At 38.0% G+C, this 26,560-nt stretch overlaps 1 protein-coding gene across 1 annotated transcript; it reads right to left on the bottom strand.

The window, feature by feature from the left end:
- Window positions 1–495: 495 nt before the first annotated feature.
- LOC120697895 (disease resistance protein RPM1-like) lies at window positions 496–14,605 on the bottom strand. Its single transcript, XM_039981280.1, has 3 exons — window positions 13,264–14,605; window positions 9,429–10,016; window positions 496–2,675 (listed from the first exon to the last, which is right to left on the bottom strand). Exons 1-3 carry the CDS (start codon window positions 14,344–14,346, stop codon window positions 681–683), a joined length of 3,666 nt encoding a protein of 1,221 aa, XP_039837214.1. The 5' UTR covers window positions 14,347–14,605; the 3' UTR covers window positions 496–680.
- Window positions 14,606–26,560: the final 11,955 nt, after the last annotated feature.

Raw genomic sequence — 26,560 nt, 5'->3', positions numbered from 1 at the left:
AGCCTCAAATAGCCTCTATCTAAAATAAATAGAAAAATCGCCTCTAGTTAACAGTAATTTTAGCAAGGTTTTTTAACTGCAACCTAAATTTGACTATAAAATAAAACTAAGGTCTGTTTGGTTTAGTTGTGCGTTATGGAAAAGCTGCTGTGAGTTATGTGCTTTGAAAAAGTTGTAAGCTGTTTGGTTGAAACAAGCGCCACCCCCCCCCCCCCCCCCCTCTGAAACAGCTGTGAAACAACTCTCTATTTCCACTCATTTCGAAAATTAAAAAGCCAAAACCAGGGTCCATGGTGTTTCCAAAATTATACTACATGAAAGCAGCTGCTTCTGGAAAAGCAGCTTCAGGTTTCACCGGTTTGGTTGGCTTTCTCCTTTTTGGCAGCAGAAGCACTTTCAGAAGCTCAACCAAACACAGCCAAAGAACCAGTGCAACGCAAGGGTTGATAGACTAGGAACTAGCGCAATTACACACCTTAATTCAAGATCTAGGCATTTATGTGTCCACATAGACAGTCCAAATTAATCAGTGAATTAAATGATAGTAAATAGTCTAGACTCTAGACTCCCAGAGTACATAAATGTCCACTTGTACAGCCCAAATTATTATTGCCAATGACAGTAGTTCAAAAGTCTTCCATTTTCCTACTTATTATGGATAACAAATGTCCACTTATGGATCATGGCTCCTCCTTCAAGACAAGATTGATTTTTCTCGGAAGTTTGCCCTGCAAGTGTTCCTTGAGTGCGTTGCCATAGGATCTGCTAAGCCAAACTTCCTTCAGAGCGGTTAGTGCATTTAGCCCAGAAAACTGCATTGATGACGCACTACAACAGCGAAGCTTCAGCAATTCAAGACTCTTCATCACACTTCTCTCCTCTTCTACTTCTTCCTCCTCTTCTCCCCCCAATCCATTTTCATCTTCCTCCTCCTCGTCCTCCTTGTCCACTTCTCGTCCCCCTCCGTTTTCTCCTACCTCTCCGTTATCCTTGTCGTCTGCTCCGAAGTGAATAGTTACATCCTGTAACCTTGAGTTGTAAGCAATCTCGAGGATCTGGAGTTCTTCGAAACCATCCCCGAACTGGAGGTCGCCATCCAGGAGTTCCTTGAAACGAAGACATAAAGTTTCTAGGTTTTTTAGATCCCCAAGGACATCTATCAATTCTTGTGTTATCATGGTCATCTGCAAACTCAATTTAGTGAGGTTCGGTAGCAGCTTGATCCACGCTGGCAACTTGTTCTCTACGTGTCCGTACAGCTTGAGGCTCTGAAGTTTCTCTGGAGGTTGGGGGATGCAATCCAGACAGCCTTGATGCTTGTCAAACCACATTGACAATGATTCGAGATGGGCATGACCGGAGATGGCAGAGCACAACTCCCGGCAGCTTTCCTGGTTGACACCAGACACTCCAAGCTTGTGCAATTGGGTCAGGTCCTTGAGTTCTTCCAGAATAGCCCGGCCGCTTGCAACGCTGACATCGATGACGCCCATAGTGTGCAATGCCATCAGTTTTCCGATCCATACAGGCACCTCAATGCCAACAGTGGGAAAGCCCACAGGCTGCTGGCGTCGGCGCGCCCACAACGATGAGAACTGGAACCGGGAGACCGGTGCTGAAGATGACGGGGTCGTTGTAGTTGCTGCTTGTGGTTGCTGTGGTAAGCATTCAACTGTGCTGATGCCATCATCATCCAGTGGCACATTTGTACCAGCACGAACGTACTGCAGCTTCTGTAGCTTGGTGACGCCTAGTGGAAGCCTGACGACAGAGGTGTGCCTGATATCAAGCGTCTGGAGGTGCCGCATGCCACCCAAAGATTTTGGCAGACAAGTGACAGCTTTGCATCCTCTTAGGGAGAGGAACTTGAGGCGAGGCAGCAACCTCACCATTTGATAGAGGTCTTTATCGGTTACACCCGATGAGTCCTCCAGATCCAGCACCCGAAGCAGCTTCATCTTGTCAGAGATGAAGAACGATTTCCATTCACCAAAAACAGTCATTGACCGCAGCCGTTTGAAGTCGATGCTCTGGAACACAATCTTGTCTCTGTCCCAGGTGCTCCCTATGGTGAGGTGCCGCCCCGTGCGTTGTGAGTTCATGATGCAATGACCCTCCAGTGCAAAGACAAGGTTATCTTCCATGGACCGCGAGATCATGTACTCGCGAAGGAAACCGTTGACTTGGCACAAGGGCATCCTCATGTAACTGGTCAGACTTCTCTGTCCTGGCACCTGAATCATAGACAGCATGAAGAGTTGGAAATAGCTCTCCTCTGCGTTCTCCTCGGCATTACTTCCTGCGGTGTCCCTTGAGTAGCCCTCAGCTGTCCACCGCCTCACCAAACGCTTCCGCCGGATAACGCGGTTCAGAGGGAAGATTGAAAGGTAGAAGATGCATGGCTTGAGGAAATCCGGACAGGAATGGAAGTAGGAATGCACCCAGGCAAACACATCCTGTAAAATTCCAAACGCTGGGTTGGCCTCCAACACTTCCATAAACCCATAACTTAGGACACTCCAGTTTTCACTGCCAATGTCATATAGTCTTCGGGAGGCCACGAAGTTAGCTACCGCAATTATCACTTTGGGAAGTCCACCACACTTAAGCAGGAGAAGTTTTGCTTGCTGAATCACGGCGAGACTAAGGGCACAGGGACCGATCTTTTTAGACACCTATTCATTAATGAATTAAGAATTAACATTAGTTTAATTCGGTCTGCACATGTGCACATATTATAAGATTAAAAATTATGAAAAATCTGAATAATGAAGTCAAAAGAAGCTATATTCAGTTCCTATCTTATTATTACTAACTACAGGCTCCAACGAAGACACCACATGAATTCCCACCAGACGCGTTAGGAAAAAAAGATAAATTCTATAAATTCTCACAATAATCTGAAAAATCACCCTATCTTTCTTCTTATCTTACTATTACTAATTAGAGGTCCCAACGAAGCCTCCACGTTAATCCTTACAAGATGCGCTAGAAAAAAAGATAAATACTAGAAATTACCACAATAATCAGAAACATCTGGCCATCTAATCAAAAGACTCGCTATCCATAACCATTAGATCTATTTTATTTTCTACAAAATTACCCACCTCTGTCATTATACACATTAAAATGGCTTTTATTAATTCTAATTGTTCGGCAGAAAAAAAACTTTGGTAACAACTTCCTTCGTATGGAGAAAATCCATGGACAGTAACGACGTTCAGTTGATCAATAAAATATTCAGCAGACGTTCAGTTTGTTAATTACTATAAAATATCCCGTAAGGCCTCTTAGTTATTAATGTAATTATTAAATATATCATCTGCAGTACCCATCACTTAGTTAATGTTTTATCCAGTGGATTAAATGTTGTCAAATAAAATAATACACATGAGTGTTTTTCTATATTATTTATACAGCCATCTATTTAGTAAGCCATAATCATTATTAACTTTGTTAGTCATTAGATCTATTCTATTTTCTAAAAAATTACCCACCTCTATTATTATAAATATAATAATCTAAAGTAATATCTAAATCTTGATCAAAATTATTCACCACTACCATTATGTAAAAGAAACCTAAAGTAGACCCCTAATATTCTTCCAAATTACCACATAAGCTGTTATGAAAAATAAAATAAAGTAGCCCATAAATTTATATCTGAAATACCCACCTACACTATATTATTAACAAAAATGTAAAGTATCCTTAAATCTAAACTATCTATATCTATCATTATTAAAAAAGTTTTCAAAAATACTTTTTAGTCTTACTATTACTAAGAGGCCCTAATGAAGGCACCACGTTAATTCTCACCAGACGCGCTAGGAAAAAAGATAAATTCTAGAAATTCTCACAATAATCAGAAAACTCTGGACTTTAATTTTGTAGTCTTTAATCATCATCATCGATAAATAGCAGTTGGATCTATTGTAATTTATAAAAAAATTACCCACCTCAATGATTATGAAAAATACATAAAGTAACCCCTAAATTTGTATATAAACTGCCTGCATTTATATATTACCCATGTCTGCCATTACGAAAAAAATTCAAAATATCCCCCTAAGTTTGTATATAAACTATATGCATGTGTTAAATAACTCATAAATTTGCATCTAAATTATCCACTTTGCCATTATGAAACATAACTCAAGTTAACACTGTCACATTGTATCTAAATTACACACCTTTGCTATTATAAAAGATAATTTAAAATAATCCTCTAACTTTATATCTAAATTACCTACATCTCCCACTATGAAAGATAATTTAAAATACACCATAATAATTTTATGGATTACCCACCTTTATAATTATGAAAAATAATAAAAATTAATCTTCTAAATTTTGCATTTCATTTAACTGTATATATCATTATAAAAGATAATATAAAGTATTGCCTTTGCATTTTGTATTATAAAAAATCTCTCAAATTGACATATAAATACTAACTACAAGACATATATTTCTAAATTACAGACTTTTACAACTGTGAAATTGAATAGCCACAATATTATGTTTCACCATGTATACCAAATAACATATATTTACATTAGGATAAATAATTGTTTAAACAGCTTATGAAACATGAAAAAAAATATTTGAGTAACAACCCACATAGGAATAACATAACACCGATGCCAATGAACTTTAAATTATATTAATAATCCATGATAATTAATTTTACAAGTTGTTATTTCAAAAAAATTATACATTTTTATTGAAACATTATGTCATAAGAATATTGGTAATTTAATTTTAAGCACTCTATGATATATAAAACAATAGAATACATAATCCTATGATATAACAATTCAACAAGCTTAGTGTCAGAGTGCAATTCGAGTTTCAAGTTAATTAACATGTGGGAAACCGAACTACTAGGACATAAAATCTTTAATAAAAATATAAATTTTGAATAAAAGATAAAAAACACTAGAGTTTCTATTTAACATGTCAAAAAATTTGCACAACTCGATTAAAAGTCAAAAGCTAAACTACGAATCATGAAGTCAAAGAAAGGGGATGCTACAAGTGTTTATATATCTTAAGATTAGGTATCATATAAATACATATCATCCTAAAAAAGATAAATACTAGAAATTCTAACTAGAGGTTCCTAATGGAGTCTGCACGTTAATCCTCACAAGACAAGATAGGAAAACAAAATACAAATCCTAAAAATTCTCACAAAAATCTAAAATATTTGACTATCAATTTGGTATAACCTAACCACCACTGATGATAATAATAATAATTGTTGGATATATTCTATTTTTCAAATATTTACCTGCCGCGGCTATTGTGTATCCTATATTTAAACCACCCACATGTGCCATTAAGAAACATGATTTAAGGTAGACCTAAATATGCATCCAATTACCCACGTACTCCTTTTATGATAGATAATTTACGTAACTCAATTGTCATCTCTTTATTAGAAAAATCAAATATCCTCTCAATCTACATCTAAAAATTATCAACTTCTATTAAAAAAATTATTTAAGTAATCATAGAGCATGTGTATGTTTCTACATTACCCACTTCTACCAATATTAATATATTAGGATTTGATCAAAGTAAGCATAAAATTACATTAGAGTAAAAGTCGATCATTATAAATCTTAAGTATTAAAATTCTCTTGAGATTAGCACTACTAACCCCATATGAGATTTTACTTCGAGCTCTATCACTTATCTTAAGTGACTTGGTGCATGTTTTAAATTATTGCTTATGCTATTGTATTATTATGTGACCAAAATTCCTTATTTTAAAAAGTTCTAAAATAAGAGTTTAATAAAACATACAATAAGCACAAGATATTTAACTTAAAGAAAAAAAATTTGTAATGGCCACTAAGAATAAAATTTAAAAAAAATCAAAATTTATACTCATGAGTTCATAAGATATGTGATGCAACAAGAGCCATCATAGTTAATCGCAAGGTTTCAAACTAATTGCATATTCAAAATATACGAAGGTGACATGTAAAGTAAAAAATATGAATATAGATAAAAAACATATAAACTAATCCATTGCCAAAAAAAAGTAATTAACAAGTTTATGATAATTTAGTATAGACTACGAAGTATCTATTACATAAAAGAGAAAAAACATACAATTTAATATAAAAATTCTTTATTAGTCAGTTATATTAAATAGTATATATCTCTTGAAATTTTAATCCGTGTGAAAGCACGGGTTGATGGACTAGTAAAAACTCTAATCATCATCGCTAATAATAGCTATTGGATCTATTGTGATTTATATAAAAATTACCCATTCTATCATTATGAAAAATCATAAAGTAACGCCCTAATTTTGCATTACCCACCTCTACCACTATGCAAGATAATTCAAAATGACCTCCGAAATTTGTATATAAATTACCCACATCTATTATTATGAAAGATAATTCAAAATAACCCCTAAATTTTCATCTAAATTACACACCTTTGTCATTGTGAAACATAATTCAAAATAACCCCATAGCATTGCATCTAAATTACCCATCTTTGTCATAATCAAAGATAATTTAAAATAACCCTCTAATTTTGTATCTAAATTACCCACATCTACTATTATGAAAGATAATTTAAAATACCCCTATGATTTTATAAATTACCTATCTTTGTCATTATAAAAGATAATGCAAAGTAACCTCCCAAGTTTGCATTCAACCTACCCATATATGTCATTATTAAAGATAATATAAATTATTGATTTTATATTTGTATCTACACCAACCGTTATAAAAAATAAACAAAAATAATATATATATATGTAATTACTAATATATGTCATTATAGGAAATAAATTAATATTCACAAACAATTGTACGTACCTTTGTATCAAAATTACCTACATCTACTATTACGAAAGATAATTGAAAATACCTCCAATGATTTTTTAAATTAACTATCTTTGTCATTATAAAAGATAATGCAAAGTAACCTCCTACGTTTGCATTCAACCTACATATATATGTGATTATGAAAGATAATATAAAGTATTACTTTTATATTTGTATCTACCTTAGCCATTATAAAAAATAAACAAAAGATCTCTCAAATTTACATGTAAATACTAATATAGGTTATTATAGGAAATAAATTTATATTCATAAGTATGGTACATATATATTTCAAATTATAGACTTCTACAATCGTAAAATTAAATAAACATAAAGCAATATTTCACCATGTATACCAAGTAAACATGTATACATTAGGATAAAAACTATTTTAATAGCTTATGAAACATGGAAAATATTCATTTAACAAACCACTTAGAAATAACACTGACAATTCACTTTAATTTATATTAATACTCTATGATAATAAATTCCATAATCTTGTGATATATAGAAACATTATGTCATATCAATATTGGTAATTTAACTTTAAGAACTCTTCGATATATAGAACAATACTACACACATATAATCTTGTGATATAATAAATTGAACATATTCAGTGCTGGGTGGAAATTGAGTTCCGACTTAACATGTGAAAAATAATACTACTAGGACCTAAAGCCTTCTTAATAATAAAAATAAATTTTAAATAAAAGATAAAAACACTAGAGTTTCAACTTAACATGTGAAAAAGATTGCAGCAACTCTATTAAAAGTTGAAAGCCAAACTATAACTTCATAAAGTCACAAAAAGGGATGCAACAAGAGTTTATATATCTTAAGATTAGGTTTCAACTAAGTACATATAATGTAAGAAAAAGACAAAAACTATAAATTCTAATTACAGGTCCCAATGCCTTCACGTTAATCCTCGCAAGACTCGATATGAAAACAATAGATAGATCCTAGAAAATCTCACAAAAATCAGAAATATCTGACCATTAATTCGATATAACCTAATCCCCATTGATAATAATAGCTACTGAATCTATTCTATTTTCTAAATAATTGTCCTCCTCTGCTTTTTTGTAAACAACATAAAGGAATGCCTATATGTTTAAATTACCCACCTATGCCATTTAGAAAATATGATATAAAGTAGACCTAAATTTGTATCTAATTATTCATGTCCTCCTATTACGATAGATAGTTTACGTAACCCAATTTTAGTCTCATTACTAGAAAAATTAAATATCCGGTCATATCTACATCCAAATTGTCAACATCTTTTATTAAAAAAACAGCAACTACTGTAGCATAGTAGTGTTGTCTTATGAAATATAACATGTTGAATTTGTTATATAACATATTTATTTGTGTAGTAGTGTTGGCTTATGAAATATAAAATATAGAGTGCTTATAGTTAAATTAGCATTACTAGTATGATATAATGTTTCATGCAAAATGTATAAAGTTATTTTAAAAAACTTATGATTTTCATTATCATGGAGTATTAATATAACTTAAAGTGAGTTGTTAGTGTGATTGCTACATGTTTTGTTAAGGGAACATTTTCCCACACTTCATAAGCTATTAAAATAAATATTTATCCTATGGTATACTCTCTCCCATCCGGTTTATTAGGCATAGTCCAATATGACACAGTCTTCTAAATTACACTTTGAATATTTATTTATTTTATATTATACTGTTTATAATTATAAGATAGTATATTTGATTACAGATCTAATAATATCAAGTTTGTATTACAATACTTAAAAATTATTGGCCAAATTATTGGTCGAAGATCATAAGGTTTCACTCTTGACTTATGCGAAATGCCATGTAAACTGGACAGGAGGGAGTATATTTTTACTTGGTCTATGCGGTGGAACATATCATTATGCTTACTGTTAAATTAACAGTTGTAGAAGCGTATAACTTAGAAATATATATAGCATACTTTGTACATACATTTTTTGTATAGTTATATTAGTATTTACATGTAGATTTGAGAGGTATTTTTGTTGCTATATTATAGCAGCTGAGATGGATAACTTAGATACAATTAAAATGTGTTAATTTAAATTATCTTCCATAATGGCATCAATGGGTAATTTTCAAAATATTAGGGATTTATTTTAAATTATCCTTCAAAATGGAAGAGGTGGGCAATTTAGTTACAAATTTAGGGGGTTCTTTTAAATTATCTTCCATAATAGCATAGATGGCTAATGTATATCTAAATTTGGGGGTTATTTCAATTGTCTTCCATAATGACAGTGGTAGGTAATTTATATGCAAAATTAGAGGGTTATTTAATATATTTTTATAATAGTAAAAGTGGATAATTGTTTAAAACATAAGAGATCCTATGGTTATTATTGACGCTGACGATTAGAGTCTACCAAATTAAAGGTGAAATGTTTCTGATTGTTGTAAGAATTTCTAAGATTTATCTTTTTCCCTGGCGCATCAGGTAAGAAGCAACGTGGAGTCTTTATTGGAGCCTCTAATTAGTAGAACCTTTAATGAGTAATAGTAAGATAAGATGAGTAAACTTACTGTGATTTTAAAGAGATCAAGGGCTTCGTCAATTTCTAGGCCTTCGACATTCAACCAATCGTCTTCTGAGCAATACCTGGCAACACTTTCCTCATGTGCAATGACAACGATACGATTTTGTCTGTGTCCAGCCAATGCAGCTTTTATCGAGTCCCATTCTTCCTTGGAGAGCAGACCGTTAATAACAATGAGGCATCTATATCGTCGTAGAAGCCTTTGACACTCTTGAACCGGGTCTTTGATTCTCAACATGCTGGCACGTCGGAAAGATCCCGAGTGCAAATCCAAAAGTAAGCTCCACGATAAATCCTTTAAATCGAAAGGATGGGATACATCCACCCAGCCAAACTTTTGGAAAGGCGATCCACTTTGTCCAGTCAGTGCCTCGTAATACACCTGTCGGACGAGGGATCTTTTGCCAACACCGGCAATCCCACACACTGGGAGCACCGGAGCACCTCTCATGCCACAAGCTACCAATGATCTAAGTAACCATAAATTTGTTTGGCGACCGCAATATTGAAATTCCTGTAACCACTCCCGCGCTGATTCTTTCTTGGCCACCTCATCATCATCTTCAATAATGTTCTGCAAAAGTTTCGAGTATATAGATTTGATTTATCAAAATGTAAACTAAAGATGTTTCTTTATCTTCAAAAAACAAACTAAGGATGTTTTTAGTGCACAGTGGCACGTAAAGCTCACATCGTTACTGGAATAATTGTCTACCAAATAAAGGCCACGACTGTATTCTGGGATTGTAACTGTACTTAAAAATCATGTCCATCAAGCTAAGGGCCATTTATTTCATTATTTGGAGAGTTTCTAGAGTTTTCCTGTGATGTTAATAGATTAATTGATTTTGAGGAAAATTTAAGATAGTTTTTAGGACACTCCTAATTACATTTACTTATTATAACCTATTTACGCATATAGCAGCCAAGCGTCGTACTACTTGGTAGCTATATAATGAGAAGCAAGCAAAAAATTTAATTGTGTCTTCAACACCATTATGCAAAAGTTAACCCAAAATATCCGTATAACGGCTTCCTATTAACAACCTCTGCTACTAGTAAAAAATAAAGCCAATAGCTGAAAAATATTATTTTTCTAAAGAATAAGTTTTGTTGCCCACTCCATACATTTTAAGATTTCAATTAAAAGTTACAAATAATAGAAGCATAATTTAAAATGAGAGGTAATACTATAGGAGGCAACCCCTTTGATGTACAGAGACGGTGAAAAAGTGTCCCTATCTCCAAAAAATACACGGCTATTTTCACAGGCCGCCCCATCTATGGAGGCACCCGGCCCAATAAACTACAACCTCCAAAAATAAATTGACAGTGTGTGTCATTTTCAGAGACAGATTTGTTAACATGCCCTCTTCTGTTAATAGAGCCATAGCCTTGTCTCGGCTCGCTACTGGTCTTAGTAAATAATAGAGGGGTTAGACTGCAAGGATTAGCTGTCATAAGGATGCACGGTGAGTGGGCGGATCTCCATGTGAGGAGGTAGCATGCCGGTGGATATCATCTTCCACTCTCTCCCTTTCCTCTCTCAATCTCCCTCACCCTGTCCCTCTCGTCGATCTTCATTGCAACGGGTTGGATCTAGTATTGGCAGCATGGCGGCGGGGACAAACAATGGTGCGAAGGGGTCACAGGACAACACGATACAGTGCATGGCGGTGCAACGCCTTGAGCAGCCCTCTGGGCCAATTTTTTTGTTTTCCTATTAATAGAGGTGGGCATATAGTACAGCCTCTAGAAACATGGATTAACACAGGCATTAATAATCTAGAGACGAGTGAGGTGCCCATCTCTGGAATCTCTTTTGACCGCCTCTATTAACTGTTACTGTAGTGGTGAAAATGAGGTAAAGGTGATAAGACCCAACAAAATGGGATTACTAATCTATTTATATAGTACACAAGGATTCCCTAATGATATAGCCCGAATGACACAGTTACATCTGTCCTAAAATATAGGTTTGTCCTAGGTCAAAATATCCTAAATTTTTACCATATTTACGGAGAAAAATATTAACATTTACCACATCAAAGAGGTAGATTATAAAAATATATTTCATAACATTTCCTGTTACTACACATTTGATACTATATATATTATTACTATTTTCTAGAAACTAGATCAAATTTATAATATATTGACTTAAGACAAAGTTAAACATAAACCCCCAAATTTGTATCTAAATTATTCATTTTTTCCATTATGAAAGATAATTAAAAAATCCTCTAAATTTGCATCTAAATTACCCACATTTGCTATTGTGAAAGATGATTCAGAATAACCCCTAAATTTATATCTAAATTACCTACCTCTGGCAATGTGAAAGATAATGCAAAGTAATCCCTAAGTTTGCATTCAAGTTACCCATATGTGCCATTATGAAAGGTAATATAAGGTAAGATCTTTCAATTTGTATCTAAATTATCTACCTCGCTGGTTACAAAATATAAACAAAAATATATCTAAAATCCACATGTAAACACTAATATAAGCCATTACAATAACCAATTCAATATCAATAATGTACGCTATATATTTCTAAATTACACACTTCTATCACTATTAAGTTAAAGGAAAAAGTCCGGTTTACACTTTGAACTATCGCAAAAGTCCGATTTTCAACTTTCAACTACAAAACCAGATAAGAGAGGCCATCCAACTGTCGAAACCAGGCAAATTTGGGCCTTAGAGTGGTTTTGAAGGTGATTTTTCATTCTGTAAAAATTAAAAAAATTCAAATTGAAACTAAAAAATTCATAAGTAATTCATTTTAAATGAAAACAAATATGAAATGGGTATCAAAATTTTCCTAAAAAAGTAACATATCTATTGGCATTGTACTTATCAGTTATTCGGATCCATTTTTTTATGTTCATAGTATTTGGTTGCTTGTAGTTATACCTATTATTTTTTAATAAATAAGATTCAAATAGAGCAATAATAGATATGTTACATTCTTTAGAAAAAATTTGGTACTAGTTTCATATTTTTCTGATTTAAAATGAATTAGTTTTGATTTTAGATCTAATTAGATCTTTTTAATTTTTTTAAAAAATATAAAACCACATTCGAAACCACCCTAAGGGCCAAATTTGCCCAGTTTTGAAAGTTGGATGGCCTCTCTTATCCAGTTTTATAGTTGAAGGTTGGAAATCGGACTTTTGAGATAGTTCAAGGGTGTAAACCCGACTTTTCCCTAAGTTAAATGCAAATGTAATGCTATGTTCCACCATATAGACCAAGTAAATATATATACCTTAGGATGTTTTGTTAACTTATCAAGTGACTCATGATGTTGTTAGATATAGACCGCGGCAAGAACTACCATTGTTTAGGCTAAGTTTTCAAATAAATATATGTTAAAGATGTGTAAAGGTGTCACAAGTTGAAAAAGAATTCTAAAAATGGATGAAAAAACATATATAGATCAGTAATTGATAAGTTTAACACAATATGGCTTTAGCTCATGTAATCATATCTAACACCTAATGCTAAGTTGGCCGAGCCAGGTCACGATACAGGGCACAAGCCAGTCGGCCGCAGAAAACATGCTTACATGCATATGGCGCAATACAGAAACATCTGAAACTTGCAGGTGGGTTTTTATAATTTCCCCTCAATGATCACGCCCCTAATTTCCCAAGAACAGGAGGCCTAAAGCGCAGCACACTATTCAGCTCCGATCGTACTAATATATACATATGCAATTAGTAAAAAAAAGTTCTATATCTATGTTGGCAAATTAAAGAGGCCGATGGAGTGAATTTCGATTCCTCAAAGTAATTGACGATATTGTGGCGTACCTCATTAAAGAAGACACAGATAGAATGGTCGGCTGAGAACTGCTCCAGCTCTAATACTTGGTGTGATTGTCCAACGCATAAGCTTGCGATTTCGAGCTGCTGGGTGTGTACGATGATGCAGCTGCCATGGCCGTTATCAGGTAGGAATACCCTAACGGCCTCCCAGTCAACCATCATACACACGTCTTCCAGGACAATTAGGTACCTATGGCTGCTCACTTGATTCATGAACTCATCAATGAGTAAGTCTTGTGGTGCCACCATCACTTCCGTCAGTTTCAGGGAAGCTATCCTGCTGCTTCCTTGTCGAGGACAAGAGTTTGAGCAGAATTGAGCCAGCAAGCTCCGGACGAACTCATGAGGATTGAAGGGATGTGTCAGCCTGACCCAAGCACGGCATACGAAATTTTTGCATAGTTCTGGGTCGTCGTAGGCCTTCTTGGCGATGGATGTTGTCCCGAGATCTCCTTTTGTTCCCCACACCGCGATCACCTGAAGCTGAAGCAGAGCATCATTTCCATTATTTATCAGCTCGGCGAGATCCCTTTGGCTGCCCTTCTTGTTGCCTGGATTCCTCGCCTCAACGAGGATGTCCAATGGTTTTGTAAGGGATGCAGGCTGCTGACGCTGTGTCTGCTCGGCGGCCATGGAGGTAGCAGTGTCACTAATGTGGCTGTAGCGCATGTTCCTCTGGCCCATGGCTTCCACCCTAGCATTGAGGAATTCTAAATCAGCGACCACCTCCTCGAGGGACGCTGCCGGTGCGCTCGCCGCCATGCAAGATGGGAGCAAGCGGCGCCACCAGTTGGAGTTGTTGTCCAGGTGTATGACGGACTCAATGCAGTCCTCCAGGTCCAAGGCCGTGTTGCGGACCTGCCTCACCAAGGTCGTCGTCATGCCGCCCGTGACGCGCTCCTTGGTCACGCTGAGGAAGGAGTGCATCATCTCGAACTCGTCCGAGATAAGCACCAGGTCACGCTGCACGTTCTTCTTCAGCTTCTTCTCCTCCTCAATTGCTGACTTGGCCATCGTCAGCGTCCCCTCCACCGCCGACTTGGCCAACCCAAGCACGAGGTCCGCCATTACTAGCTCCTCTCTTGTTCTCCCCTCCGATGATGTACTATTTATTATTGTGTCGTGGAAGCAACTGCTAACAGCTGAGCCTGCTGCTAATGCGATCGAGGAAGGCGCGCGAGTTTGAGGAGGCAGAGCATGGAAGTTTTATAAACATCTCGAGCATGAGGCTGAAGCAAAGAATATGTTTTGGGTTTTCATGGTGTGCAAGCTACCGACAAGTACTCCGTACTCAAGGTACTTATCCCGACAATATGCAAATATATAAGCACAGGTTCCTCTGCTTCCTCTTTTAACAATGAATATCTCTCTGTGTTTGTTGTTGCGTGGTGGAAGCAGATGCAAGACAGTGATGATTCCCACATGTCATAAGCAAGGTTCACCAAACTGATGGGAACCGGTCCGGTTTGACCGGTTACCGGTCAAACCGGTTTGGCCCGGTTCCGGTTTGGGCTGGTACCAAATCGGCCTAAATTCAAAATTCAAATTTAAATTTAAAAAATGAAAAAATTCCTAAAAATACTTCAAGGTGCGACGTATCTAATGGTGTTAAATTTTCTCAAAAATTCGTTCATTTAGTATAGTTTGCGGAGATTTGAAGTTAAACAAAAAAAAGCGTGCATACAAAAGTATACAAATAGAGTGTAAAAGTAGTACAAAAGAGGGTTGGATGGTTCATTTAGGCTAAAATATGTTATACAAATATTTATTTAGTATACTTTGCGGGCATTTGAATTTAAACCAAAAAAGAAAAAAAAATTGAATTTGGCCGGTTACCAGTCAAACCGGCCGGTAAGCCTGTCGGAACCGGTTGAACATGCGATTTTGAATTTGACCGGTTTCCGATCAAACCGGTCCGGTAAACCGCTACCAGACCGTGCCGGTTTGACCGGACCGGTCGGTTTATTTAACCCTGGTCATAAGTGATGGTAGATCTTTGTCACGTTGGGTTGCTTCGTTGTGGGCCCATGAATCCATATTGCTTGATCTTGAACCATAGAGAGAAAGCACAAAGTGAATCCAAGGGTGGAAAATCACTTTGGGAGGTGTCTCATGGATCATGGGCCCCATTTGGTTCGCTAGCATAGCTAGCGCTACAAAATGAATCTTGCATGTATGGAGTACTAAACGAAGTTTATTTGCAAAACTTTTTCACAGATGGGTGCAACATTGAGCGACGAATCTAATGATGGTAATTAATTCATGATTGGCTACAGTAACAATCTTCTAATCGTGCGTCAAAGACCTAATTAGATTCATCTCGCGAAGTAGCGCAGGGGTTGTGGAGTTAATTTTATATTGCTTTTATTTAATACCAATAATTAATGGTTAAATTTAGCTACAATACCTAGCGCTACTAAACCAAATAGAGCCTTGGTAACTTGGGATGCCCTGGTGGCCTGGTGGGCCATGGGTGGTCGGCCAGCGGCCAGAAGTGGCCAATCTGGCTTTATCTTTTGCACACAGCTTCTAGAAGCACTAGAGAGTCATGCGCAGCGGCGCAGCCAAATTATTGGACGGAGCATATTAGCTCAAGTATTTTTTTTAAATGCATGTGATGTTTTGGTATGTAAGCTATGTGCTTGTTTTTAGTTTCGAAGTAAGTTGGGTTCATGTTAGCTACATATTGCCTTATATTTTGGACTCTCTATTGTGATGACTCTATTATTTAAGTAGGATATTATTTTGGGTATGAAAATGGAACTATCTTTTTTTTGTTATATTTACTTTTTTTGGTTGTAGTATTTTTTGTTATCATTTATTTTAAAATTTTATTGTGTAGTAAAGCTTTATGTTATGAAATTTTGAGCAATGTTTGTATTCAAATCTTTTTTGACGTAAAGATGTTTCAGTGTCTGAATTATAGGTAGAATGGATCCTACATAAATATTTATGCGGATGAACGAATGTGAAATTGTGCTATATAATAAAGCTGTAGATTTTGAAATTCTGAACAACTTTTATTTTGAACACTTTTTGATTTGAAGCCATTTTGGTGTTCGAATCATAGGTACAACGGATCGCATGTAAGCATTTGTGCAAATGAAGTGCAAAAGCATTTTGAATTTTAAAATTTGCTCTATAACAAAATTGTAGTCTTTGAATTTTTTTATCAAATTCTATGTTGAACAATTTTTTATTTCGACGTGTTTTGGTGTTCAAATTGTACGTATAATGCTGCTCATGTAGAAGTAACGAATGGAATGTGTTATGGTTTGATTTAATTGAAAGCCGAGGGTTTTTCTAAAAGAAATCCTAAGAGAGGACCAGGACGGCGGGTTGATTTTATGAAAACTTAAGGTTTTCTTTGCAAATTTTCCAGGACCGGGTAGGTTGGACTGCGGGTTGATTTCACTAAAGTACGAGGGCTTTTTCACAAAATTACCTGAGAGAAGTGGCCGGACTGCGGGTTGATTTCACTAAAGTTCAAGAATTTTTTTGATAAAATGACCGGAAAACGCAGCCGTCCACGGGTCCGATCAGACGGCCGGAAACACAGGCGACGTGGCCCACGCTCCCCGGCTCCCTTTTGGACCCAGGATTCGTGTTATAAGATTGTTCATCATGATGGTAGAGTCAGGTTGGTGTTGGTTTGTCCATTCGCCATACTTGGGTGGTCGACCAATGTGTCCAGTTGGGCCCTCAAGCTTTGGTTTTTCGTCCACTTTGTACCTACATTCAAATAGAGGATATGTACATGTGGAACCATGTTATTTGAACCAAAATCATTCAAGGTTGGCTTATGTCCTTTCATATGTGACACTGACACTTTTGTGACCTTTTTGACCAACCAAAATGTTGACGAAATCATGGTCAACAAGACCCCCACACTTAGTCTTTGCTCTTCCTCGAGTAAAGGTTAAAAATAAAAGTAAGCATGAGCATAATATTTCAAGATATACAACTAACATAAGAGTTATTCCAAAACATTTCTTATACAGATGGGATATGTGGCATTAGCTAATATATATCCTTGAGTGGTTGAAAAGTGGAACAATTCTTGAAGCAAAGTCATCTTCCCAAATTCACATCTCAGTAGCTTGAATTTTTTTTCAAAGTTTTCACAAGAAAGGCATAGTTCACTTATACTTCTCAATTGGTACTCTCGGTTCACTCAAGATGTATGATTCCTTACCAAGGCATAGTATTATATTGCCTTCTTTTGTTTCATCCTACTTGTAAAAGGTTTATGTGGAGCTCAGGTAGGGATAAACATGATAGCATATTTACATTGCATAGATTGTAAAATCAAAATAAGGATCCAAGGAGAAAAATGTCATAATCCTAGATCTAAGAAGAAAAAAGTGTGATCTCTATCTAACATATATATAAACATATATGAGCACATGAAGGCTCATGCTAAGTAAAAAAAAAAAGAAAGAAAAAAAGAGAAGAAAGATAGCCATGTCTCAAAGTAATGAGTTATAGAGGGAGATCATATCCACCAAAGGATTATATTCATGCCATATTCCACACACCTTGCTCTAAGAGTATGATATTTTTCTCCTTGGATCCTTGTTTTGACTTTACAATATATGCAATGCAAGTATGCTATCATGTTTATCCCTACCTGAGCTCCATATAACCCTGATAGAAGTAGGATGAAACAAAAAAAATGCAAAACAATGCTATGACTTGGTAAGGAATCATACACCATTGAGCGATTTGAGAGTACCATTTGAGGAATATAAGTGAACTTTGCTTTCTTGGGAAAACTTTAAAAACTCCAACTTACTAAGATGTGAATTTGGGAAGATGACTTTGTTTTGAGAAATGTTCCACTTTTCAACCGCTCAAGGATATATGTTAGCCAATGCCACATATCCCACTTGTGTAAGGAATGCTTTGGAATAACTTTATGTTAGATGTATATCTTAAGATGTTATGTTCATGATTACTTTTATCTTTAAACTTTACTCGAGGATGAGTAAAGCCCAAGTGCGGGGGAGCTTGTTGATGGTAGTTAACATCAACTTTTAACAGTCATTTTAACCTGCATTTGTCTTTAAACTCAATCACCAACATAGCAGGGGCGGAGACAGGGGTATTCCTGGTATTACCCAACTTATTTTTGTAAAAAGACAAGTATATACATATGTATTGTTTATGTTGGGTCAAACTTTATTATTTCTAAGTCTATGAGTAGACTATCTAGCCCATCACCTCTGTCTCACTGTCTCTTTATCTCTCAAGTCTCGCCCATCGTATTTTGTCAGCCTCCATCTCTTTTACTTCTCAAATCCAAAGCTTGGGCCAGGCTGGTAGACCATAGACGGCGTGGCACCCTAGCAACGGCCAAGAGGATTACAAGAGCTATTGTGTCAACAAAGGAGCAAGATAGGTGCAATGGTTTCCAGCAGTATGGGATGACCCAAGCACTAGGGCCAACTTATGGGAGGAGCAGGACGTGGAAGATTCTATGCTGTAATTTTTTCCTCAAATTTCAAGTCCAAATTTGAAGCATAATTGAATAATTTTCTCTAAACTAGCGGCCATATCTATAGCATGAATCATTTAATTTTCACACTTAAATTACATTGCCGTATACATTTTTACATTTACACCTTCATGTTGAGATCGGAATAACCCAACTTCAGAATCCTGGCTCCGCCTGTCGGTGTTTAACCTCCAAGCCCACTGAGGGATACCCCCGAGGTGGTCGTTTGTAGGTAGGGTGTCGCCGAGATCTGAAACTCGATGGTGCAAGGAACACGAAATTTTAGACAGGTTCGGGCCGCCGAGAGTATAATACCCTACGTCCAGTGTGTTGGTTTGTATTGTCTTAGATATAGATGTAGATTGGGTTCTTTGGAGCGGATCCCTGCCCGCCCATGTGCGCAGTCCCATGGCCCTAGGTCTTACAAGCCCCAAGCTCTTCGTAGTCGAGTACTGCAGGCTTCCGAGTACTTCTGAAGGTGTCTTCGAGTTCCTTTGAACTTCATCTTGAACCTGTCTTCGGAGTACTTTCTTGGTTGCATCGAGGCTGTGAGGTACTCATGCCCCGAGTAGTCTTCTTTTATATGGGGTACGATAAACTCGCACTCCATATAGAGTAGCCCCCGAGCCTTAGGTTGAATCAAAGAATCAGGCTGAGGGTCAAATGAGTCTTGAATCTTCTGTCCTTATCTTCCAAAAAAAATAAAAAACAAGTCCTTGATGACACGTATCCCGCAGCCCCCGAGCCTTGAATCCAAATTCTAAAAGTTGGAAAAAAGATCAAAAAAATCATGACATGCATTGTAGAAAAGTAAGAATTTGAATTGATGCTTAAAATGGGTAAATTGGTTCAGAAATTCGAAACCCCCCTTATTTTGGGAAGATATCCCTGAAAAAGTGGTTAAGCAAATAATTTTCCTAAGGCCCTGTTTGGGGGCGCGGGTGACAAACGCGCGACTGAGATAAGCTAACGCGGCTCGCGGCCCGCTTCTCTCGATTCTCACCAGCGCAGTACAAATCCCGCTTAAATGGTGGGCGGGCGGCCGGGAAACGCGCGTCCAACGCGCGGCGTTCGGCGGGCTTATTCCGTGTTTTTTGCGGATAAGCCACGCGAACGCGGCCCCAAACAGGCCCTAAAGGACACCCGATTTTACTGCTCAAAAACAAATCTTATCCCAAAAAAACTCTTCAGCTTCCGCACGATAAATGCCGGCTCGCCGCTAATTATTTAACCGCACGGTGATTGTAGGGTTAACTCACCCTTTCACTTGCATCCTTACCGCTTTGGCCTTTCGTCTTCCTCCGTACCGCATCCGCCGCCACATCCAGATCTAGATCTGGTCGACCTCCAGCTCTGCTTCCCGTGCTAAAAGTAGTCGATTAAGCATTCCCCTTTTTCGGAGCACCGTTCCACGCCTCCAATCCCTAGCCCCCAAGTGTGCGCGAGTGAAGAAACTCGTGACAAGAAGGATGGCGGGCAAGAAGGGCGCTAGCAAGCCAAAGGGGAAGGATTCCAAACTAGCAGCAACCGCGGATGATGGATGGAGGATAAGTAAGTGCTCTGAAGCCGATCTTCAAGCATTAGTTGATGAGTGCCTCCTCCAGCCGAAGGTGATTATCCAGTGGTGTCCTGCGACTGGTGATAAGAGGCCGTATGAGGGGGCCGATGAAATAGTTTTGTTTCAACACTTTGTTGAACGCGGATTGGCCCTCCCCACAAGTGATTTCACCTGTGTCTTCTTTTTTACTATGGGATCTAGATCCATTATCTCAATCCCAATTCTATCCCTCACATTTCCATCTTTGTCCATTTCCGTGAAGCCTTCTTGGGCATTGAGCCCATTTCAACCTTTTCCGCTACCTCTTCCACCTCAAACTGCAACCCAGTGCCAAAACTATGTTTGAAGTTGGTAGGTTTCCAGCTAAGACGGGATGGAAAAAAAGTACCCCCTATATATACAGAATTACATGGAGATCCCAGCCAGATACGAGCTCAGGAGTCCTACCCGGGTACTACTCGGGTAGTTTCCTTCTGTTCCGACTAGTCCTACTTGCGTATGAGTAGTTACAATAGGGATAATGTATATGACATGACCCATCCCTTATTCTAGAGATTCTATGCCATATGCGCAGTCCCGTGGCCCCGGGTCTGAAAGCCACTAATCCCTAGCTCTAAAGAGAATTGGACGTACTCTGACAGTCTGACCTCAGGACATTCCAATGCATGACAGTTCCATGGTCCCGTAGTTATTTTTGAATTTCATTATTCAATAGACCACGGTACATCTTAGACATTAGATATATTCGGTACACAGAACTCTAGTGCAGCAACTTATATACAGAATACTAGGCACAGTAAATTTTAACAAATTAGTTCCTCTTACAAATATTTTTAACAAACAAAGGAGTAACACTGAAGACTGCAGGTGATTCTAATTAAGTACATATACTAAAGGGCCAAGATTTGGGGCCTCCTCATGAGTCGTGGCCCCACGTGGGGCCCGTGCACTGTTCATGCGGGTCCCACATACTATTCACGTGGGCCCATGTACTATTCAGGCGGGACCCACGTGGGGCCTATGTACTATTCAGGCGGGACTCACGTGGGGCCCACGATTCTATTAAGTTAGTCTCTTTATCTTAAAAAATATTTCTCTTCCATTATTTGACAATACAAAATATATTTAACTACTTCCTACGTACAAAAATAATAACTAAACTTTGTATACTATATTTACATGTGGTAGTTGTACTACTTCTTGGGTTTTGATTTCTCTCCGTAAATCCACAAAATATAATTAAAATGTTCATTCATTTCTAATCTTACTTTTTTTCCTACTAAAGTAATTAAACTATACCTACTGACACAAAAAAAATTCCTAAGGAAAAATTACCTGTACCTCTATACTACAATGCTTGAGATTGGCGCGCTCTCAGACACAAAACTACTAAGCCGCTTTACTGTAATTTTTAGATCTAACTCAATACATCGATACGATGTTGCTTCGAACATAGTAACAGATAATATCTTTCTATTAATATTTTAGGTCCATATTTTTGGTATAGGCGCGCGTAGCGTGCCAACCTCACTAGTACAAATAAATGGCATAGGGAACGGAACAAGGAGAGCAAGGAGGAATTTGTCAACCCCTTCGTATGGCAATGACAATGCTAAGTTTCAAAGGGCGTGTTTGGTTTCTTGAATCTGCTCTAGCCAGGCTCTTAGGATGCAGGTGTGCTTTGATTGGTTGTCTAGATCAAGGGTTGAGCCTGGACGGCCCGGTGCAAAAGGTGTTGGCTCACCTGGCTCGCGGGATAAACAAATTGCGTTTGTAAGGAAAATGGCCCCATTAGGTCATAATGGTGATTTTGGTGATTGGATGACAATATAATCATTGGGACTAACAAGTTTGTCAAGTGCATTATCTAAGGTCCCAAGGATGAAATACAAGCCCTTAATAAAGCAAGAATCGAAGAAAGAACTTAAAGAAATGTCGAATTCGATGAGTTTAGCAGAAAAGGGGCCACCGGTTGAACTGACAGTATGAAGATATAGAGCGTTGGTACAATGAAAGATGCAACAATGATCAAGTGCAGAGAAACTCAGAAGCACCGGTTGAACCGACGATGTCAAGTTTACACGGGTCGGTGCATTGGTCAGAGTTACTTGAACCGGTTGAACCGGCGCTACAAGAAGACAGGTATCGGTGCATTCGTAGTTGCATTACTCAGTACCATCCCAGAAGTTGAAGAAGATAAATCCTTCAGCACCGGTTGAACCAACACTATGGACAAAGAGCGTCGGTGTATTCGTAGTTGCATTACTCAGTAGCGCTCTGGAGATGAGGAAGAGAAAAGACTTAAGGACCGGTTGAACTGACGGCCAAGAAGAAGGTGTCGTTGCAATGATGCAAGCAAGATTCGAATGTCAGAGAGCAACGGCTAGTTCGCTGATCAGAGGGGTCGGTTGGACCGACGGCTAGGACCAGTTTAACCGACACTACGTGCACTTTGCAGTAATGGTTAGTAACGGCTCTTTTGAGTTGGTGGGCTACATATATGCCACCACCGGGTCATTTGAGGTTGCTGGAGTTGAGAGAAGTCACCTACACCCTGAAGAACACCTCAAAGCCACAAGAGTGCCAATTGATTATATCCTTAAGTTTAGCACATGCTTTGTGAGTGAAAGTGCTAGATTAGCTCTTGAGTGAGTGAGAGAGCACAGTGTTGTGCCTTGTGTGCTGGTTCTAGAGTGAACCACAAGAGTATCTCAGTATGCCGGCCTCTTGGAGCTTTGGTGGCTCGTCGGCAAGTCTTTGACCCACTAGCTTGATGTGGAGCGGCGTCGACGTCTTTGTGCGGGGGACGTGGAGACCCCTTTCCTTATGGAGAAGCTCCTAAGTGGAAAACGGGATCAAGGTGACTGGGAACTTGGTGTCCCAGAAAGAGACTTGGTTGCCAGAAAGCAATACTCTTTGTGAGTACTTCAACAATGTGAATGTAAGAGTGGCTTTAAGCATAACCGAACCACGGGATAAATATCGCGTCAAGAGTTTACTTCCTCTCATCCCTTACCTTTAAGCTTCCGCATTTCATATTGCAACTTGTGTACCTTTACAATCTTAGTGTAGTATCTTGTTAGGATTGGCTATAGGTTGCAAAATTCTTTGGGATGAGAGTTACACATTAAAAGAATCATAGTTGCACAATATAGATAGCTGTTTTAGTTTAAGATCATAGTTACACAATATAGATAGCTGTTTTAGTTTAAGTTTTGTGCAAACTAGATTGAGTGGTAGGTTAATATTTTAAATTTGCCTAATTCACCCCATCCCCCTCTTAGACTACGAGCATCATTTCCTCTCAGCATTTGTCCAAAGCCCTGGCTCTGGTGGTGCAACCGCGCGCGTAGGGTGCGCTGAAACAAGCTTTGCCATGTGCACCGGATCCTTCATACGGCCAACCAAACAGGAACGCTGAGCAGCAAGGCTAAACAAAGACATGCAACCAATCAGGGAGTACTGCATGCTCTCGACCCGGGCCACTGGGAGCCTGGCTCCCTGGTACGAACCAGGCTCAGCTCAGAAGCAAACCAATCACGTCCAAAGTTAACGGCAGCAGGGGCAAATAGACAAAATTATTAGAAACTACTTCCTTCGTTGCAAATTGTAGATCATTTTAGCATTTATCTAGTTGCATAGCAAAAATTATGTATCTAGATTTGCCAAAATGACCTACGATTTAGAACGGAGGGAGTAACTTCTTCGGCGATTCAAAATTCCCATCCTTATGGTCTGAATCCTCTGAAGCATCACCATCAGATTCAATGTCCGGGAGAAAAGGGCCCTGCGATTTCCTTCCCAGCTCTATTTCCAGTCTTTCCAGATGCTTCATCAATGCCAGGACTCGCTCACAATGCTGCCGTACTCACAAGAGGCGCTGCCATTGATGACCTTGATTGATTCAATTGTTAACAATATTTAGCGCTAATTGACTGCCCTATGCACATGCACATGCACATATACTAACAAATAGGGTAACTATCACTAGGCCAGAAACCATTTGTGCTAGCACCACCCTTTTACCATGCTGGCGGACGAAGTTGGCACCCACCAGCACAAAACCATCAGAGCCCACTCGGCAAGCGCCTGCCAGCATAGATGGCATCTGTGCTGGCGGGCTGTTCGGTGGCCTGTCAGCACAAAGCCTTCACTACAATGTCGCGAACTGCTGCTTCTTCAGACAGCCTTCTCTTTGGACTGTGTCCGAGAGGAGCTCGGGTAAAGCTCCAAAATCACCAAATACAAGGGGGAAGGTTTTCTTCTTGAATTCTTTGGAGGAGGTGACTCTAAAAGGTAAGTTTGTGCCATATCTAGCTTCTTTTTCAAGTTTAATCTATCTTTTATAGCTTAATTAAATTGTGTTTCTTTGGAGGAGAGCATCGATGGTGTTCTTCCTCATTCTAGAGGTAATTGAGCTAGAAGTTTGTTTTCATCCTTCCTTGAATGATTAGGTAGACATGATTGAACAACTAGTTACAAGTTTTAATATGTTTTTCCCTTAAATAGGAGCTTGAAAATCATCTAGATCTAGATCTAGGAAAAATAGGAGAGAGAAAGAGTATGAGCTTGGTTTTAATAATAAGAGTTTGCTTTTTTATCTACAACTAGGAGATCTAGTATTATCTATAACTAGGAGCTTGTCTTTCAATCTTAATAAATTTTAGATAATATTTTTCTACTTTAATTGTTATCAAAATAAATTAATTGAATTTTATTTAATATTACATTTATTACCATAGGGAGCTCAATTGATCTACCACTAAGAGCCTGCTTTTTATTGTTAATAAAATTTAGACAACTTTCCATACTATAATATAATTGTTGTCAAAATAAATTACATTAGTGATTAATTGAGTTTTGTTTAATATTACATTTATTGTCATAGAGAGCTTCAAGATGGATAGGGCATGAATGTACGGCATAAAGAGACATTCAGATTCTTTGATGTTGGGAGTATCAAAGTTTGTTGAGGCCGCGAAAGAGCACGCTCACAGTGAGAGGACAAAGCAAATTCATTGTCCGTGCTTTGACTGCAAGAACAATATGGTATGGGAGAACACTGATGTAATCAAGACACATTTGATCCAACGGGGTTTTATGGTTGATTACAAGGTTTGGATACACCATGGTGAGGCACAATTAACTGCCAACACATGCGTCAACAATGTCAATGATGAAGTGCGTGCTGCTGATGAAGATGATGATGAGGATCCCGGTGATCATGGTTTGATGCTAGGTAGTGCTAAAGGGTTAGAGCACTTCGAGACACTGAAGAAGGCCGCAAAGGACCGTATGTTTGATGGTTGTGGGAAGGAGTGGGCAGTCTTGTGTTTCGTTCTTCATCTTCTTATACTTAAGGCTAAGTTCTGCTGGTCAGATAATAGTTTCAATGATCTGCTTATTCTTCTTGGTCAATTGCTTCCGAAGCCAAACTTTGTTTCCAAAAACACATATGAAGCGAAGAAGCTTATCAATCCACTGAAAATGTGTGTGCAAAGAATACACGCTTGTCCAAACCATTGCATACTATACCGTGGTGACTATGCGGCATTGACTAAGTGCCCAAATTGTGAAGCCAGTTGTTACAAAAGCAATGCTAATTTTAGTGAGGACGGTGTCAGATCCGCAGTCGGAATTAAGAGGAAGAGGGCATCAAAGAAAAGTGAAGGTTGTCAAGCAGAGGATGATACTTGTATCGGTACTGAAATGGGTCAACGCAAAATTCCTGTCTTGGTGATGTGGTACCTACTAGTGATCGACCGCCTAAAGCATTTGTTCTCAAATCCAAACACTACTAAACTGATGATGTGTCATAATGATCGGCCCTTAAAGAATGATGGAAAGCTTCGACACCTATCTGATGCTCGCCAGTGGAAGACTTTCAATGCATATCATGAACTCTTTGGAAATGACAAAAAGGAATGCACGGTTCACGTTGAGCACCGACGGGAGGAATCCATTTGGTGAAAGAAGCAGCACGCACAACACATGGCCAGTGCTGCTAACCATATTCAACCTTCCACCATGGCTATGTCACAAGCAGAAGTACCTTCTACTAACCATTCTCGTACAAGGGCCGAAGCAACCAGGCATTGACATAGATGTTTTTCTTGAGCCATTGCTTGAAGATATGCAGACATTATGGAATGAGGGAGTTAGGATGTGGGATGAGTACCGGCAGGAGCACTTCACACTACGGGCAATTATATTTGTTACCATCAATG

Source organism: Panicum virgatum, chromosome 1K (genome assembly GCF_016808335.1).
Source record: "Panicum virgatum strain AP13 chromosome 1K, P.virgatum_v5, whole genome shotgun sequence".
NCBI classification, from domain to species: Eukaryota; Viridiplantae; Streptophyta; class Magnoliopsida; order Poales; family Poaceae; genus Panicum; species Panicum virgatum.
Note: the sequence above shows the minus strand (reverse complement) of the source record. Positions and strands in the feature narration are given on the sequence as shown.

What these genes read in the sequence shown, in the direction of transcription:
- LOC120697895 (XM_039981280.1), bottom strand. Translation starts at nt 14,346, where the DNA reads ATGGCGGACCTCGTGCTTGGGTTGGCCAAGTCGGCGGTGGAGGGGACG. An exon ending in TCTGTGTCTTCTTTAATGAG is followed by an intron (nt 10,017 to 13,263) that starts GTACGCCACAAT and finishes AAACTTTTGCAG; the next exon opens with AACATTATTGAAGATGATGA. An exon ending in TTGATCTCTTTAAAATCACA is followed by an intron (nt 2,676 to 9,428) that starts GTAAGTTTACTC and finishes ATTAATGAATAG; the next exon opens with GTGTCTAAAAAGATCGGTCC.